The sequence below is a fragment of the Rhinatrema bivittatum genome, chromosome 6 (assembly GCF_901001135.1).
Source record: "Rhinatrema bivittatum chromosome 6, aRhiBiv1.1, whole genome shotgun sequence".
NCBI classification, from domain to species: Eukaryota; Metazoa; Chordata; class Amphibia; order Gymnophiona; family Rhinatrematidae; genus Rhinatrema; species Rhinatrema bivittatum.
This window is the reverse complement of record NC_042620.1, coordinates 296113430-296130648: the sequence shown is the minus strand read 5'-3', so window position 1 is coordinate 296130648 and position 17219 is coordinate 296113430. Positions and strand designations below refer to the sequence as shown.

Genomic DNA, 17219 nt, shown 5'->3' with positions numbered 1-17219 from the left:
ATACCTCTATAGGAGGCCCACCTAGCTACTTGAGGTGAGGTTTAGGTATTAGTGTAGGGCTGACAGAGACTAGCTATAAGGCCCTTGTAGTAGTTAGGTATTTATACCTCTATATGAAGCCCACCTAGTAACTCGAGATGAGGGTTAGGTATTAGTGTAGGGGTTAGGGGCCACTTTGACATTCAAAGTGAGACGTACGAACAGAACAGTGCTCTCTAGTGAAGAATTGATGACCTTCGGAGTGAGGAAAGTCACCCAAAGATGAGATTTGTGCAATGTTCTCTCAACCCAGGTAGAGAGAGGTAAAGGTGTCCAAATCTCCTGTTTCCTTTAGGTAAAAAAATACAGGTTATCAATCCTTAAAAGATGAAATTCTCTCTTCTAAATCCTTATAAAGTCTATAGCTGTACCCCCAGCCCCCCCCCCCCCCCCCAAGTTCCAGCTTCCTCCCTTCCCACCACTTGTAATCCAAGAGAAGTTCACCTTAACTATAAGAATTTCTTTGACAGCTCCAATTGTGTACACAGTTCTGTACAAGATTACACAACATGGAAATAAGTTTATTGCACCATAGTGCTTATCATTTAGCTTGGGTGCCCACAGTATAAAGGGGGTCCACATTTGAATCTGTGCTGTAACCCATTCCACTTCACGGCCACCCCAAGCCCGTGATACATCCACCTTGTGCTTTGCTCTCCTGTTGCAGTGAGAAGATGCCCTGTCCTGAAGCCGCCTCTTCATGGCTACATCACTTGCAGCTCAGCAGGCAATAACTACGGTGCCACCTGTGATTACTTTTGCGATGGAGGCTACGATCGCCAGGGAGTCCCCTCCCGGGTGTGTCTCTCCAGTCAAGTCTGGGCAGGGTCGCAGCCCCTCTGCGTGCGTAAGTGCTGGATTTTCACTCCCAGTGTGTGTGTGTCGGGGGGTTAGCATCCCACCTGTGCAGGATACATCGGGGATATCCAAACCCGTGCATAAGCTGCAGGTAACGTGCAGACTCATGTACCGCACACCACATAATCACTGGCCCTTGTATGGTGCAGATAACGATGCTGATTTCTATGCTACAGATCATCGCACCTTTTTGGACACACTGCTGCTGCTCAACACGTCCGATTATGTACACGGCCGAGAACCTCAGCCGTTTTATTTAAGCACCAGGATGCTCTACGGTAAATTTCAGACAAGGACAGTGAGTCCCTGCTCCAAAGTGCTTACAGTCTAATGGAGATATAAATCAAGGGGAGACAAAGTGACCTGTCCCAAGTTCAAAGTGAGTGGCAAGCAGTAGAAATAGGATTTGGGCCCTAACCACCCGATCACCCTTTCCCTCAATTTTTTTTTTTAGACTGTGGATAGCCGCACCCATTTTCTACACTGCAGGTAATCACCCCCGCTTCCAGCAGACAGTGGGGGCCGATGGAAAACCACGCGCAGCGGCTGGCGCACGGTTTAACACGCGATTGGACGCGCGTTTTGCATGCGCATCCACAACCCCCGAAGCAATATGGGGGATTAGCGCATCCAAAGCACGCATCCAAATCGCCGCACGGCTAACAGCGCTCATCGCATGGAAGTTCCACGTGGATGGGCGCTATTAGCTAATTCCCAGGATGCAAAAACATTTCTGGCTTGGCCAATGCGCCTACTGCAACGCGGAAAAAATTTTACGCCAGCCTTGGGCTGGCTTAAAGGTATGCCACGCTCAAGGGCGCATTGAAAAAAAAAAGAAAGATCCTGCTTTCTGAGATTCCTTCTAACCGTTTCATAGCCATACTAAGTAGGAGGAACCAAATGAAGCAGGTTTAGTTTAAAAAAAAAAAAAAGTTTTTGAAAAAAAAAAAATCTGGATGTCCAATGGACACGCACAAGATACGTGGTCCGGGCCGTAAATCTTGTGCGTGTCTAGGTCCGTAGCAGGAGAAAATGGACGCTCGTAGATTGAGCGTCCGTTTTCCCAACCCGCTCGCACTCGGGACGCACAAATTTTCCCCAGCGCCTCCTTTTTTGCATGACCCCTAATTTAGATATTGCATCGCGTGCGCGGGACAGGAGGCTCGGCGCTTGTTAGGAAAACGGGTGCTCCACACGGAGCGTCCGTCTTCTGTGCACAAATATTGCACCTGCCCCGGTGCGAATAATCGGCACACTCTGATCTGCTGCGGGGGGGATCGCATCCATTTCCATGCTGCGGATAGTGCAGCGTGCCTGCTGGACATCTGGAGTGTTTGTGGGAGATATAATTATTCCGCTGAGTTATAATTAGGTGATTATAGCAGAGGAGGGTAACGATCAAACAATCCCGCACAGCGATAAAATCTGTGTGTACATTATACAAGCAGATGTCAGAGCAAAATCACAAGCAGAGATTTGCTCTGAAAATCCTTGGGTAATTAGAGCAAGCCCCCAAATTACCTTGCACAAAGTTACACCTGTTTCAAGCAGGACGCAACTTGTTTTTAAAATCTAAAGCTATCCATTCAAGTGCCAAGTCAGAGGGGGCATAACTGCCCCCCCAGTGCATGTAAAAAGGCTGCAGGTACTTTTACTCGGGCAAAAACCTGGGCTGTTTTAGTGCATGCATAAACCTTCATTTTGTGTCTGTAAATGGCTTTGAAAATTGACCCCAGTATGCCCATGTAATAGAGCTGCATGGGACTGAGGGGGATCTGACTTCGTGTCCCAGATTTCGAGAGAGTTTCTGTGAGCCTGAGCGTGTGTTGAAGAGTGAAGTGGCCCTTTCTTGTCTGCTTGGGCCGGGCCTGCTTCGTTAGCTCTGTTGACAGAATGGTCTCCATCTCCTTCCCCAAACCCCTGGGGGTGGGAGTGCAGGAGTTGCCCACCCTTCATAAGTCCTTTGTGTGTGTCTGGTCAGGAGCTGTTGACTGGAGGGATGCTTCATGCCTACATTTTATTCAAAAGGGGATGATATGCTAGGCTTAGCAGCCCTCCAGGCAAGTCCTGAAACTTCATATTCGCCCTGTACACAGGGCCTGGTGCAAGGTTTCTAGCTATCCTGTGCGGTTTCAAAGGGTCGGTGCCCGGTCGCCGACCTTCTGGCCAGCGCCAGCTCCCTGCTGATGTTGTCCTATATGCCCGCCTCCACCACTGTCAACAGACCTGCGAGGCTTCTTCAGATGTACAAGGGGCAGCTGTACATCTGAAGCCGTACATACAGCTGTATGCAGGGACTGTGAGCTGCCCTGTGCTCACAGTCTCCGCAGTGACATGGCCCTCCCTTACCTTGGAAGCATGGGGCAGGAGAGGGGGAGGCAAGGCCGCAGCACGAGAGAGATTGGGAGCCTGCCCCAGCCTGAACCGCGGTTGCCCAGGATGGCAGTGCCTAGAGGAGAGGGGGTCATTGAGAAGCTAGAGGGTGCCCCACAAAATGGGGGCACGAGTAAGGAGCGGGAGATTTTGCCACCTCTTGCAGCCTTGCCGCCCGAGAAGAAACCCTACAAAGTACATTCAGACAGCCCAAGGCCTGGGAAGCAAAGGTTACGGTGTGCATGAGGCCCCCCTCCCCAAAATGACAGGACATAAAGCCAACAAGAGCAGAAGACGACCAATATCAGGGGTCAGATATTACAGCTAGAACGTAAACAGTGCCTAGAAGAATATAAATCATTTGTAGTTTTTGCCTTTTCCCCATCAGTTTCCTCTGCTTTTGTCTTCTCCCGTCTCCTTTCCCTGTTCTTTTCTATAACTCTTCTCCAGCTCATCCTTCCCATCTCTCCTCTGCCACTTCCATCCATCCATCCCCATTATCTGCCTCTCTTCCATTTGCATCTCATCTATTTTTCACCTCTCTCCCCATCTTATTTCTCCCTCTCACCATCCCCAACCAGTTGTCTCCCCCCCTGCTCTAACCTACTCCATCTTCTGTTCCCCTCTCTCCTCATATTCCCTCTGCCCTTCTCCCTTTGTATCCTATTTTTTACTCTCCCTCTGCCTCTTCTTTGTGCTTGGCCTCTGACCTATCCCCCCCCCCCCCCCCCGTGGCTTCTATCTCTCTTCCCTCCTTCCAGGCTTGCAAGGTTTTTCAGCAGCAGCCAGCAGTGTCCTCCTTTTAGGAGGCTGTTGTAATAAAAAAAGGCAGCAAGAGGGAGACCCTCTTACATGCACCCGACCTCCTGACAAGCCTCTGAGAGAGCAGAGCAAACAAAAGATCACGTGGGCATTAAAGCCGAAGTGCCTCGGGGCATTAAGCACTTCCATCTCCAATAACTGCGGCTGGCACAGGAAAGAGAAACCAAATAGTTCGTGAATTAGCAACTATTATTTTTCTATGCTCTCTCTCTCTCTCTTCCTGAGGGGAATATAACCTCCCACCCTAAGCCCCCACCCCCCTCCGATAAAGGTAAAAACTGAAAGCTGGCAGCTCAGGGTCCTGTCAGAGATGTAGGCACAAAGCGAGTCAAAAGAGAAAACTCTCTTTCTTTTTCTGTTCTTTTTTTTTTATGGTGGGAGCAAAAAATGAGAGATTATGGTAGTTTCCAGCATTGTGCAAGGGGGGTAACGAGGAGGCCTGCTGTTGGAGGGCATTGGCACTCATGGTGCCAGAACGCCTAGTTTCTTTATGGCTAGAGCTGAAGTAGGATAAGATTAGATTGTCTATAATTTTGTGAGAGCAGGAATGCAAACAGGAAACTACATTTCTCTGTTGCTGACATCTCCTCCCTGAAGGTAACAGGACAGTGGAGCAGCATGGATCCCAGCATGCACTGCTGCATGCAGATCCAAGCAGAGTGGAGGTGTCCGTCCCTCGCCCCCCAGGCTCTCGACTTCTGCCCATTTCCGACTTTACTGAACTCAAATTGCATTGCACTGTGATAGTTGTAGTCCCAGTGCTTCCATGTGAAATCAGCACTATGGGTATCAAAATGCCTCCAGCAGGGATGAGAAAATGCTTGGATCTCTGTCCCTGGATGGTGTGTGTGCATGTGTGTGTGTCTGAGGTAAGGTGAGGCTGCCTCTACTGGTGCATCTGTGCATAGCACGCAAAGAACACTGGGCAGATTTCTTTCAGAAAACCAGGTGAGTTCTGGAAGAAATAGTCTCCTATTGGGATCATTTCCTTAGTTGCTTTCGGCCCCAGTGGTCTCTCCTTTTCCCCATTTCTTTTCATTCCCCAGCCATGCAGATTAACGTTGGCGTGAATTCAGGTGAGGCGTTTATGGAGCAGTTCTTTGAGAAACGTCGACTTCTTTTTGTCTCCTCGCCTGACTCCTCGGACCGCTTCTACAAACTACAAAACTCCATCCTGCAGGTGAGTACACTTCCTGATGCTATTTCAGAATGGGCCTAGGTGTTGCAGAGTAAACGTCCTTCTGGCGAGCTCCCTGGAGCATGCCCGGAAAACTGCAGAGCTCTGTCCTGTAGGTAATCTCAACTCCTGACTACAGCAGGGCCAGATTTAAGACTTTGTTGACCATAGGCAGGACCCTAGATCCTGAGTGGGAGGGGGGGTTGGATGGAGTGACATGGCAGTGACCTTTTGAAATGGCCTTGGTATGTGGTGCCTTCAAAATTTGGTGCTCTAGGCAGTGACCTGTGCTGCCTATGTTTAAATCTGGGCCTATGCATGCCTGGAAAATGCAGAGCTCTGTTTTGCAGGCAAGCTAGTCTCCTGCCACCCCAGAGTATGCCTGGAAAATGCAGAACGCCATCCTGAGCATTAGCATTTTCCTTATTTTCCCCGAAAACATGCCAGTACCTATCTTTGTCTTCTGCAGGCTCCCAGTCCCAAGTCTATAAAATGTGACTTACTATATGATTAATAGCCTTATTTTCCTAGACCCTGCCAAACACCTAATCTCTTTGTGTCTTAATGTATGGATTATGCATCCCATTGCCCCACTACTTTTGCAGATCTCTATACAGGCAGACCCTGTAATCATTAGCGGGCAGGTCCTTCAGTCTCTAGGGATTGTGGAAGTAGGTACTGGTGTATCACAGTGGAATCTTTGGTCCCTCCAATCCAATCAAGAACCAGGGTCAGCTAGAGTAAAACAGAAATAGTTTTGCTAACAAGATTTATAGCATTATACTCCTTGAGAATGAGCAGTAAGATAGCTGGTGTATAGATGTAATACTTGTTCTCATAATAGCATGGTTATAGCAGTGGGAGCAAATGCCAGCTCCTTTATTCAAAAGAATCAATGCTAGATTAATACAAGTCATACCTGTTCTAGCAAAATAGTAAGGCAGGAAAAGGAAATGTCCTGTGGCCGCACTAGTTAATTCAAGCAATACAGTTTTACTCCTCCTACTTTTTCAAATTCTCACCATTCACCATACTGCTGCAGGCCAGAGCTCCCCGAAGTCTGAACACACTTGGTCTGTGGGTCTCCTTCTGAAGGCTTCAGTGTCGACTTGGGTCCTCCTTTTTATTTCTGGGAATTTTTGATTTCCAGTTATTCTGCGATTGTCATGGATTAGCTTGGCGAGTGGAGCAGACGGAGAGTGGCAGCAACAATCTGTATACAGACTTTCTCACACACCCTCCCCCCAAATACACTCACATGTTCACTCATACTCTCCATGCTCCCTCACATATGCACTCGCTCACATCTTTCCCTTTTCCACACCGACACATGCACATTCACAAATATATCACACCCACACTCTCACTTCTTCCTCACCCAGACACACATGCTCACTCATTCTCTCTTTTCATCTCAAACCCCCAAGCAACAGCAGCCGCCTCCTCCTCCTCCTTCCTTCCACTGCATGGAGCTCACGCTCCTCCTCCTCCTGGCCACATGGGCTCAATGGATCTTTTCCTTCTTTCTTCCGTCACATGGGCTCACACTCCTCCTTCCATCTGTGCAGTCCTGACAGACCCCCTCCTCCTTCCTTCCATCGTGTGGGGCACACATTCTTCCTCGATCCAGTCTCTTCCTTTCTCCTGTTTTTTGGGGGTCCACATGTCTCTTTCCTTCAAGCCACCTTTGCTTCCAGGGCCTGCTTCTGCAGCAGCAGCCGGAGTTTTCCGATGTTGGTCCGGAGACCTGGCCATTCCTTTAGAATTCTGGGGTCTCTGGGCCAAAGCTGGAGAGTGCCCGCATATCCTCCTTTTATACTTTATCCAGCTCTTTCTTCCTCACAGTTCCCCATTTCCTTGCACATGCTTACTGACTTTGGCACATTTTGGGGGTTATTTTCTATCCGTATCGCACGCAAAAAGGGGAGGGGAGGAGTCAGGGCGGCGAGGTAACATCAAGCTAGGTTGAGAGAACACTGCACAAATCTCATCTTTGGGTGAGTTTCCTCACTCCGAAGGTCATCAAATCTTCACAAGAGAGCACTGTCCTGTTTGTACATCTCACTTTGAATGTCAAAGTGGCCCCTAAACCCCTACACTAATACCTAAATCTCACCTCGAGTGACTAGGTAGGCCTCATATAGAGGTATAAATACCTACCTGATATTGGCTTTACGCAAATGAAAACTACGTGTTAAAGCCGTGTGATAGGGCTTCGCAAATCATGAAGCCAGCCCACTTGGCCACAAAACCTGCCCCAAACTCCTCCCCTTTTTCTAATTTGCATCGCATTATGCGTTATGGCATTTTCGCATGCGTTAAAGGCGTTTTTTGCATGCAAAAACGCCTTAACGCATGCAAAAATGCCATATAGCAGTTTGATAAATGACCCCCTTAATGGCCAATACATAATTGAAAATAAATATACCTTTTTAATTTATAACACCAGTTTCCAAGTCTGTCCTTTTCAGCCTACTCCCAAGATGTCAAAAATCTCCAATGCACACTTCTCTTTCCTTCAGTTTCACTGAATTCCACAACATTTCAATTTATTTTTTTACCTGCCAGTTTCCCCCTTTGGACCCTATGTTTACTACTGTTGGATCACTGGACATTACCTCGGTCTTGGGGTTTCACCTGGATCTCTGCATTTATCGTCTGTGGGTCTTCCGAGCTGTCAGCCAGCATCACTGGCTAAGGCCAGGGTTAAGCCAGCATTAAATGTGCAAGCTTTCTTAGCATGCTTAGGCAATTCTTCACACTTTGCCTGTCTTTCACCATGGTCCAGGTTCAGTTTACTTTCACCGTAGTCCAGGTTGAGTTTTTTGGGGGTTTACGAGGATGATCGCAGGTCATTGCATCTCCTGACTCTCTCCAGCGCATATCTGGAAACTTCAGAGCTCCATTCTGCAGGAAAGAGCGTCTGACTCCTCAGAATGAACCTGGATACTACAGAGCTCCATCCCGTAAAGGTGATAGCTAGCCGTTAGAGCAGCAGACTACAATCCAAGGAAGCCAGGGCTGAAATTCCCCTGACGCTCCTTGCGACCTAAGGGAAGTCACTTCACAGCCTATTGCCTCAATTAGACTCTACTCGTGTATTCCGTGTTTTACAAAGTTGAAAAAAATATGCGGCTGTTCGCTTTTGCACATTCCGGAGTGCAGCTAACAGCTATGTGCCCTGGAACGCCCCTTAGTTACAAGACACAGGCGTGCATTTTCCAGCTTCTTCACGTTTTTTTTGCTGTGGCTAAGGAACTAGGTGGCAGACTCCTCTTCCAAAGCCAGGTTATGTTAACTGCCATTTAAAGAGAGAGTACTGTTTGGTGAAGAATTACATTGGTGAAGGACCTCAGAGAATCAAAGCCAAAGAAACTGCTGATTATCTGATGTAAACGTGTTTATTGTGTCGTCACTTTTACACAGCTCACTGGATCGGTTACCGCTTTGCTTATTGTGTAGTTCTGACATGGTGGGAGGACTGGGTGAACTGGTGGAGTCGGTAAACTGGTTAATTGCTTTGACATGTGCAGGTTTTAAAATTGGCCAACTTAACATGTGTCAATCAGGACTTGTGCGAGTAAGTGCTGGTTTATTGAAAATGGGTAAAGTACATACGTTCAATCCATTGATATACATAGTTTGCATGGATCTGTGCCTAGGCCTCTGTACAGTTTAGGTTGTGTGGTAGAATTATGTGTATTTTATAAAACGCACACATATCATATGTGTGTATTATAAAATACTATAGCAAATATGCACGCAAACACATATACACATATATGCCACTGCATGCAATTGTTTGAAAGTTAGCCTCCCTGATTGTAAGCCATCTGGGGAGAGGGAAATACCCTATGGTACCTGCATGTAATCTGCTTTGAAGTGGCCTAGCAGTCCCAAAAGGTGGAATATAAATAAAAAAACAAACAAACTCACGCAGCTGAGCACATCTCCTAACTCTTTGAAGAATGCCTGGAAATTGTAGCGTTCCATCCTGCAGGCGAGCGCACCTCTTGGCCTCTAGCATATCACTAACACACCGATAATGCCAAACTCTCACGTATCTCGCACACCTCCAGCATTGCATGCTGCATTCCGCTGTATTTGTCAGTGCTCTCAGCCGTGAGGGCCCGCCTGATAAACCTATTAGCTGCCTAATCAGCAGGTTTCCCACAACAGTTGTGACGAATTTCCAGCATATTCCTCAGAGAACATGCGCCTAGCTCTGGAGTGCTCTGAAATTCATTTGAGGATTGTTGCTTCTTATGCTCATAATAGACCTAGAGACAAAAGCTGCTTCCTGTTTGACTTACGAGGTTACTTCAGAACAGGGAGCACAGAATAAGGTAACTCAAAGAACTTGCTGAACAGATCACCAGGTGTGACTGCTCTTTAACAGTAAGCACATTTTCATAGACTCTAAATGCCACCTCTCCGTACACTTCCACGTATTCTGCCCGAGATCTCCAGCAGGGGGCAGAGCGCAGCTTTAACATCTGGCTGGAGGTGATGTGCAATCACATGACGCCTGACATCCATGCTCTGAATCAGCGCTGGACACGCATTGAGCATGGCTTGTACCTGTGCCTCTCCTGTCACGGGGGAAGGAAGCAGGATGTCCCTGCTGTGCCAGGAGGGGGGAAGAATGGCTAATGAAGGAAAAGGCTTCTGAGGTTAAAGTCAGGGTCCTAGTTTACAAAAATATGAAATAGCAAAATGAAATGCCTCCAGTCTGCAGACTCTGAAGGGTTTCTGAATGTGAAAACTATGCCCTTCTGCTGTGTTTAAAGAGTGTTACAGCAGGAAGCTGAGCGCTTCAGTCCTTAGGCCTGAGCCCTGACGCTGGTGGTGGCCCCATATCCATGAGCAAACATCGCAGGCTGCCACACCAGCAGCTCTGGAGCCACTTCTTACAAACTGGTTTTCTGCCTAACTTTTGCTGTTAAATCTCACGCGCAGCCAGTGTGTTCTCATATTCCTTGGCTAGATGCCAGAGCTGCTACTTCTTAAAAAAAACTCTGAAGATTTTTCCTTGAAAGTATTACATAGATAATGACTTAAGCAGCAAGTCTGCATTTAGGCAAAATCCCCCTCCCTTCCACAGATCTCCGATAACTTCCCTCTCCCAAGGAGCAGCTGCTGCCATCACACCCTGCCCCAACCTCTCTGGTTTTCTTCCTCTTCCCCCACCTTTGCTTCCACTCCTCACCCCTTCCCACTGGGATCGTGCAAGCAGCCCTGACCTTTTCGGTTGCCATTCCTCCAGGATCTTCCTGGTGGCTGCAGGGATTAAAGGGCAAACACCAGAATGCTAGTTAAACGGATTTAGCTTGTTTTCTACTTCTCATTCACTCCATATGTTGTGGAAGAGTGTAGTCCAGCGAGGGTTTATAGTGACAGGGTTTAAGGAGCAAAGATAACTCGCCCTCAGGAAACCCAGCTTTTTCCAAGGTAAATGCAATAAAATGTATTTACATTTTTATAATTTAATAAGAACATTTTGTATGTCAGTCATCTTTCATGGTTTATTATTTTCTTCCTTTTTCATCATAAAGAAATGCAAAGAATTAACTAATAAATGCTCAATGTGCACACCCCATTTAAACATGCAATAGAAAGTGAACTCCATAAACGTTGTTTTGTTTATGTAACAAGCGCAAGTGACTTTTATGTACATACGACAGCGGGTGTAACTGCTGTCCCCATGACATACACGTTACAATAATCCCTCATGAGAGTCCTTATCCCATGAGATAAAAGTGTTTGGAGCGGATTTGATCTTACTTCCTTTACACGCTTTGTTTCACCTTCATCTTCTGTCAGATATGGACAATCGGTGGCTTTCTCCCATTTCATATTCCTCCCTTAAAACATTATCCTTCTTCCCTCTACTCTAGATCTTGTGCCTGGGAACAGGAGTGGTGGAGGCCAGGGCAGCAACTAAGGAGTGGGCCCAGCTAATGCCAGGCTCGCTGCTTCAGTGACATCACTCAGCTTCACTGGGGTGGGGGGGAGGTGCTTGTGGTGCTGGGGTACTGGGCAATTGCCCTACATGTCAACCCCCCTCCAAAGAAAACCCAGCTTTATCCAGGAGATGCCTGTGAAGTGACTAAAGAAGCAAATAGTTACCCTCATTTTGATCTGCATCTTTTAACTGAAAATACGCTTCAGTTACAGAGCTGGTATTTAGATAGGCAAGATACAGGGTGAGCACATTCAGCAGGCATGACAGTTGCAACAGGACATGTACACAAAATTGTTTTGCAAACTGGACTTTACTACATCCCCTGTCCTTTTGAAGTATTCTTATCAGTTTCACAAGAAACTAAAAAAAAAGATAAAAAAATTTGACAATTGTAGGCTTTCAAATATTGTGCAATACTTTGAGGGTACAACTTTCTTTTAAAGAGCCAGTCACCAAAGGACCCAAGACCCAGAGAGCAAAGGAATTAAGGAAAGCACTTAGCATCTAAAACAAATTGTGCAGCGAGTGGTTGTGTCACAGTGTCTGCAGAGGGATGAAGTCAGTGGCATGGTTACCTGGTTGAGGCTTACTTGCCCGTTCCTGAGATGTTGACATCCTGCATCTCTTCTCTACAGCAGGCAAGCTGTGGCCTGGACCTGCGTCATGTGACGGTGGTTGAGCTGGTGGGACAGCCTCCACACGAGGTGGGACGAGTTCGAGAACTCCAGCTGTCAACTAAGATCATCGAGGAACTCAGGTACAATTTAATTGTAGCGTATTTTAACTTGTTTTTTTGGCTTGCTGTCATTTTGAGCACGCTTGGGTTATTTATTGGTAGTTCTGTGTTAAGTTACATAATGATTGCATTTTATTTGTTTTTAGGTTCTTAGGGTATTGTATGTTTATGCTTTGATTGTACACCTTTTTGAGCAGGTTTTATTCTGGAAAGCGGTCTATTAACGTGTTCATTAAATTAAATAAAATTATAGATGCCACAGGGCACAGAAGCTAGGAGACTGAATTCTTATTCTGTTAATTAAGGTAGCAGTGCATGGATCCTTCAGGGCTGAGAAACATAATCCCGATTCCTTATTTTAAAGCTTCAGTTTTGAGTTTGAATTGTGGAACCAATGAGAGAGGATTATATTAATGAGAGACTTCAGAACTGTAGAAAATGTTAAAGTGCAAACTCATTAAATGTCAGTTCCTTCATTTTTTTTATTTTTTTGCAATCTTTTGCTCACTTGTTGGAAAAGATAAGTATATTTAAGTCTCTCTCACACATTAGTGGCAGAGTTTACTAATCAATCCTGCAGTATTACAGAAGGTGTTCTTAAAAATACAAGTGAATCTCTGACTCTTCCCTCTCTTGTTTCTCCCTCACAGGCAGATCCTCCATCTCTCCCGTTCTTATTTTAATGTGGTGCTGATTGACAAGTATGGGATGGACCGGGAGCGTTATAGAGACCCAGTGAGCTCAGATGATATCTTTACCTTCATAGATAATTACCTGCTGAGTCGTCAAGAGGCAGCAGTGCGGGCCAGAAGCACAGACCCTTGTGAGTGAGCCTGTGGCTATATGCAGCGTGAAGAGCAGAGGCCAGGAAGCCCACGACTCCGGCCATCAATCAAAAAACTCATCAGCTACGCAAAATACCAACCTCTATCACATTTTCAACCTTTAGGTTATAGTTTGCCACTGTAACCCCTACTCTCCCCTCAAATCCTGTCAATAATTGCATAATTTATTTGCTCTAATTGGATAGGTTTATACAAAGCTGTATATTACAGTGAGGGAACAGCAGCCATAACAGATGAAGCTGGAACATCAAACAATAGCAGGCAGTAATAACGGCAGGGGCCAGAAGATATAAATATGGATGAGAAAGCAAGGAACTGGAGGCCCTGCGAACCTGCCCTACAAAGTGTGTACTCGCTAGTGTCTCTAACTCTGTCACATACACAGAGTGTACTCGCTAGTCTCTCTAACTCTGTCACATACACAGAGTGTACTCGCTAGTGTCTCTAACTGTCACATACACAGAGTGTACTCGCTAGTGTCTCTAACTGTCACATACACAGAGTGTACTCGCTAGTCTCTCTAACTGTCACATACACAGAGTGTACTCACTAGTCTCTCTAACTCTGTCACATACACAGAGTGTACTCGCTAGTGTCTCTAACTCTGTCACATACACAGAGTGTACTCGCTAGTCTCTCTAACTCTGTCACATACACAGAGTGTACTCGCTAGTGTCTCTAACTCTGTCACATACACAGAGTGTACTCGCTAGTCTCTCTAACTCTGTCACATACACAGAGTGTACTCGCTAGTCTCTCTAACTGTCACATACACAGAGTGTACTCACTAGTCTCTCTAACTCTGTCACATACAGAGTGTACTCACTAGTCTCTCTAACTCTGTCACATACACAGAGTGTACTCACTAGTCTCTCTAACTGTCACATACAGAGTGTACTCGCTAGTGTCTCTAACTCTGTCACATACACAGAGTGTACTCGCTAGTGTCTCTAACTCTGTCACATACACAGAGTGTACTCGCTAGTCTCTCTAACTCTGTCACATACACAGAGTGTACTCGCTAGTCTCTCTAACTCTGTCACATACACAGAGTGTACTCGCTAGTGTCTCTAACTCTGTCACATACACAGAGTGTACTCACTAGTCTCTCTAACTCTGTCACATACACAGAGTGTACTCGCTAGTCTCTCTAACTCTGTCACATACACAGAGTGTACTCGCTAGTCTCTCTAACTGTCACATACACAGAGTGTACTCACTAGTCTCTCTAACTCTGTCACATACACAGAGTGTACTCACTAGTCTCTCTAACTGTCACATACAGAGTGTACTCACTAGTCTCTCTAACTCTGTCACATACACAGAGTGTACTCGCTAGTCTCTCTAACTCTGTCACATACACAGAGTGTACTCGCTAGTGTCTCTAACTCTGTCACATACACAGAGTGTACTCACTAGTCTCTCTAACTCTGTCACATACACAGAGTGTACTCGCTAGTCTCTCTAACTCTGTCACATACACAGAGTGTACTCGCTAGTGTCTCTAACTCTGTCACATACACAGAGTGTACTCACTAGTCTCTCTAACTCTGTCACATACAGAGTGTACTCGCTAGTCTCTCTAACTCTGTCACATACACAGAGTGTACTCACTAGTCTCTCTAACTCTGTCACATACACAGAGTGTACTCACTAGTCTCTCTAACTGTCACATACAGAGTGTACTCGCTAGTCTCTCTAACTCTGTCACATACACAGAGTGTACTCGCTAGTCTCTCTAACTCTGTCACATACACAGAGTGTACTCATTAGTCTCTCTAACTCTGTCACATACACAGAGTGTACTCACTAGTCTCTCTAACTCTGTCACATACAGAGTGTACTCGCTAGTCTCTCTAACTCTGTCACATACACAGAGTGTACTCGCTAGTGTCTCTAACTCTGTCACATACACAGAGTGTACTCGCTAGTCTCTCTAACTCTGTCACATGCACAGAGTGTACTCGCTAGTCTGTCACATACACAGTGTACTCGCTAGTCTCTCTAACTCTGTCACATACACAGAGTGTACTCACTAGTCTCTCTAACTCTGTCACATACACAGAGTGTACTCGCTAGTGTCTCTAACTCTGTCACATACACAGAGTGTACTCGCTAGTGTCTCTAACTCTGTCACATACACAGAGTGTACTCGCTAGTCTCTCTAACTCTGTCACATGCACAGAGTGTACTCACTAGTCTGTCACATACACAGTGTACTCGCTAGTCTCTCTAACTCTGTCACATGCACAGAGTGTACTCGCTAGTCTGTCACATACACAGTGTACTCGCTAGTCTCTCTAACTCTGTCACATACACAGAGTGTACTCACTAGTCTCTCTAACTCTGTCACATACAGAGTGTACTCGCTAGTCTCTCTAACTCTGTCACATACACAGAGTGTACTCGCTAGTCTCTCTAACTCTGTCACATACACAGAGTGTACTCACTAGTCTCTCTAACTCTGTCACATACAGAGTGTACTCGCTAGTCTGTCACATACACAGTGTACTCGCTAGTCTCTCTAACTCTGTCACATACACATTCGCTCTCTTAATCCCAATTACAGAAATGGGGGAAAGTCATTCTTCAGTGCGCGTGCAATGGGTCAATGTCGAAGTCATCACTCTTTGAGGTTTAAAGAGTTCCTAATGCTTTTGTTCCTTTTGCGAGAGTGACGTAATCTCCTCCTCCGTGACAGCTTCCTTTCAGCCAGCCTCACTTGGAAAAATAAAACCCAAACCAAACACAACCCATGTCCGAGAAGTTTAAGGAGAGGAAGTTGTGCCAGGCAAGGCCGAGAAGCTGTTTGTTATTCTCTTTCTGGGACAGGGGAGCCTTTGAAGGAGCAGAGGACCTGTGGCAGCGAGTGAACAAGTAGCAGATTCCAAGCCAGGACAGGAGATCTGTTCTGTAGAACTCGGCCGCCAGGCGCTAGAACCTGGCATGTGCCCCGTTACCAGCCAGCGGGATGCTGCGTCGTTGGCTACTATCGGGCCAGGGCCAGAACGAAACCAAGTGACGTCACTAGGCTCCAGCCTTCTATCTAGGGGCTGGTTTGTTTCTTGTGCCCTTAGTCCTGAGGCTTTTTTGCTTTGATTTGTATTCTCTCTTTGTAATAAAATGAGGTGCAGCGAGACATTTACTTTTGAATTTTGCTTTCCCAGCACCTCCTCCTCAGCGGGCCGGACTGCAGACATACCGTACTTTATCTATTTGATTGCTGATTTATATTCTTTCTTGACTGGTCAGCCTGCAGGGGGAGCTGGTTTACCTACAACGGTGGGGAAACACTGAGCAGGAGGAGCTTTCACAAACGTTGAACACTAATTCTCTTCTCGGGAGCGAATAAAACTCTAACCCCCCCCCTCAAAAAAGTCTCAAGTTGGAACTGGCCTGTGTTGAGCTATTGCACTATGACTTTATTCACAACTAGCCTGGTGGTTTTCTCTTATTGATAATCCTCCCCCCATCATGTGGTAGAACACGGTAGTGATAATAATAGGCAGGGGCTTAATTTGCAGACAGAAAAGTAGAACTGTGGAGGGGGCCAGAGGCAAGTGTGGCCTGTGCAAAGGGGTGGACCCAGGACCAAGTGTGAAAACACACACTCTCTCTCTCTCTCTCGCTCGCTCACTCTCTCAGGCAGGTGGCTGCCTTGTCTCGGAGGGAGCAGCTCCAACACTCTTTGCTCCTGCTAAGGGCTGGAAGACCATAAAATGATCCATGCAACTGCTGACTCTTTTCCAGTTCCTGGGGGGAGCCAGAATTGATATACACACTACCAGCTCCCCTTTCTCGGGTCCGGGGAAAAAGGTGGCAGAATGCCATTTTGTGTTCTGCCAAAAATTGATCCCTCTGTTACGGACACAGGAAGTGGTTGAATTAGCACAAGATTAAAAGTTGTGAGCAGTAGCGCCATTCGTCAAGGCCAGGGCTGAAGCCTTAGACAATTGGCCCTAAAGCACAGCAGCTTGTGCTAATTCATACTCATTTTGTATCTGTTCTTTGTGCTGCATGGTCTGCTTTCTTATCACCTCTTTCCCTTCTGTGCCCTGAAATGCAGGAGGAGAGAAGGGGAGGCAAAAGTGAAGGGGCTGGCATAGGGAGTAGAGTGGCCATTTTCTGTGTACTCCAGGTTCATCCCTGCAGACTGCCTGGGGGTAGAGAGGGTAAAGCAGAATATTCCTGTTGATCTGCCTCTTCAGCCTGAACAGAAGTGCCAGAGCTGCGTTGCAAGCCTTGATACTAGGTCAAGACCCTTAGGGCTCTCTCCAGCCCCTAGCATTGTCGGTCCTAAGTCCAGCCAGCATGTGTCACCTTTTTGTAATGATCAAGACCTCCTCCTCCCAGGCTGTGAAGGTTGGGGCCAGAACCCACTTCTCCACCAGACAAGCTCGTGGC

The 17219-nt window shown here is 46.6% G+C and overlaps 1 protein-coding gene across 1 annotated transcript in view; it reads left to right on the top strand.

Annotated features, from left to right (window-relative positions):
- The window catches only part of SRPX2 (sushi repeat containing protein X-linked 2), a 79292-nt gene extending 63338 nt beyond the window's left edge, over positions 1-15954 (top strand). Inside the window, exons 8-11 of the mRNA XM_029607402.1 lie at positions 707-886; positions 5139-5272; positions 11870-11991; positions 12621-15954. Of these exons, the coding sequence (XP_029463262.1) occupies positions 707-886; positions 5139-5272; positions 11870-11991; positions 12621-12801 (617 nt within the window). The 3' untranslated portion in view covers positions 12802-15954. The remainder of the gene's footprint in view (positions 1-706; positions 887-5138; positions 5273-11869; positions 11992-12620) is intronic.
- Positions 15955-17219: the final 1265 nt, after the last annotated feature.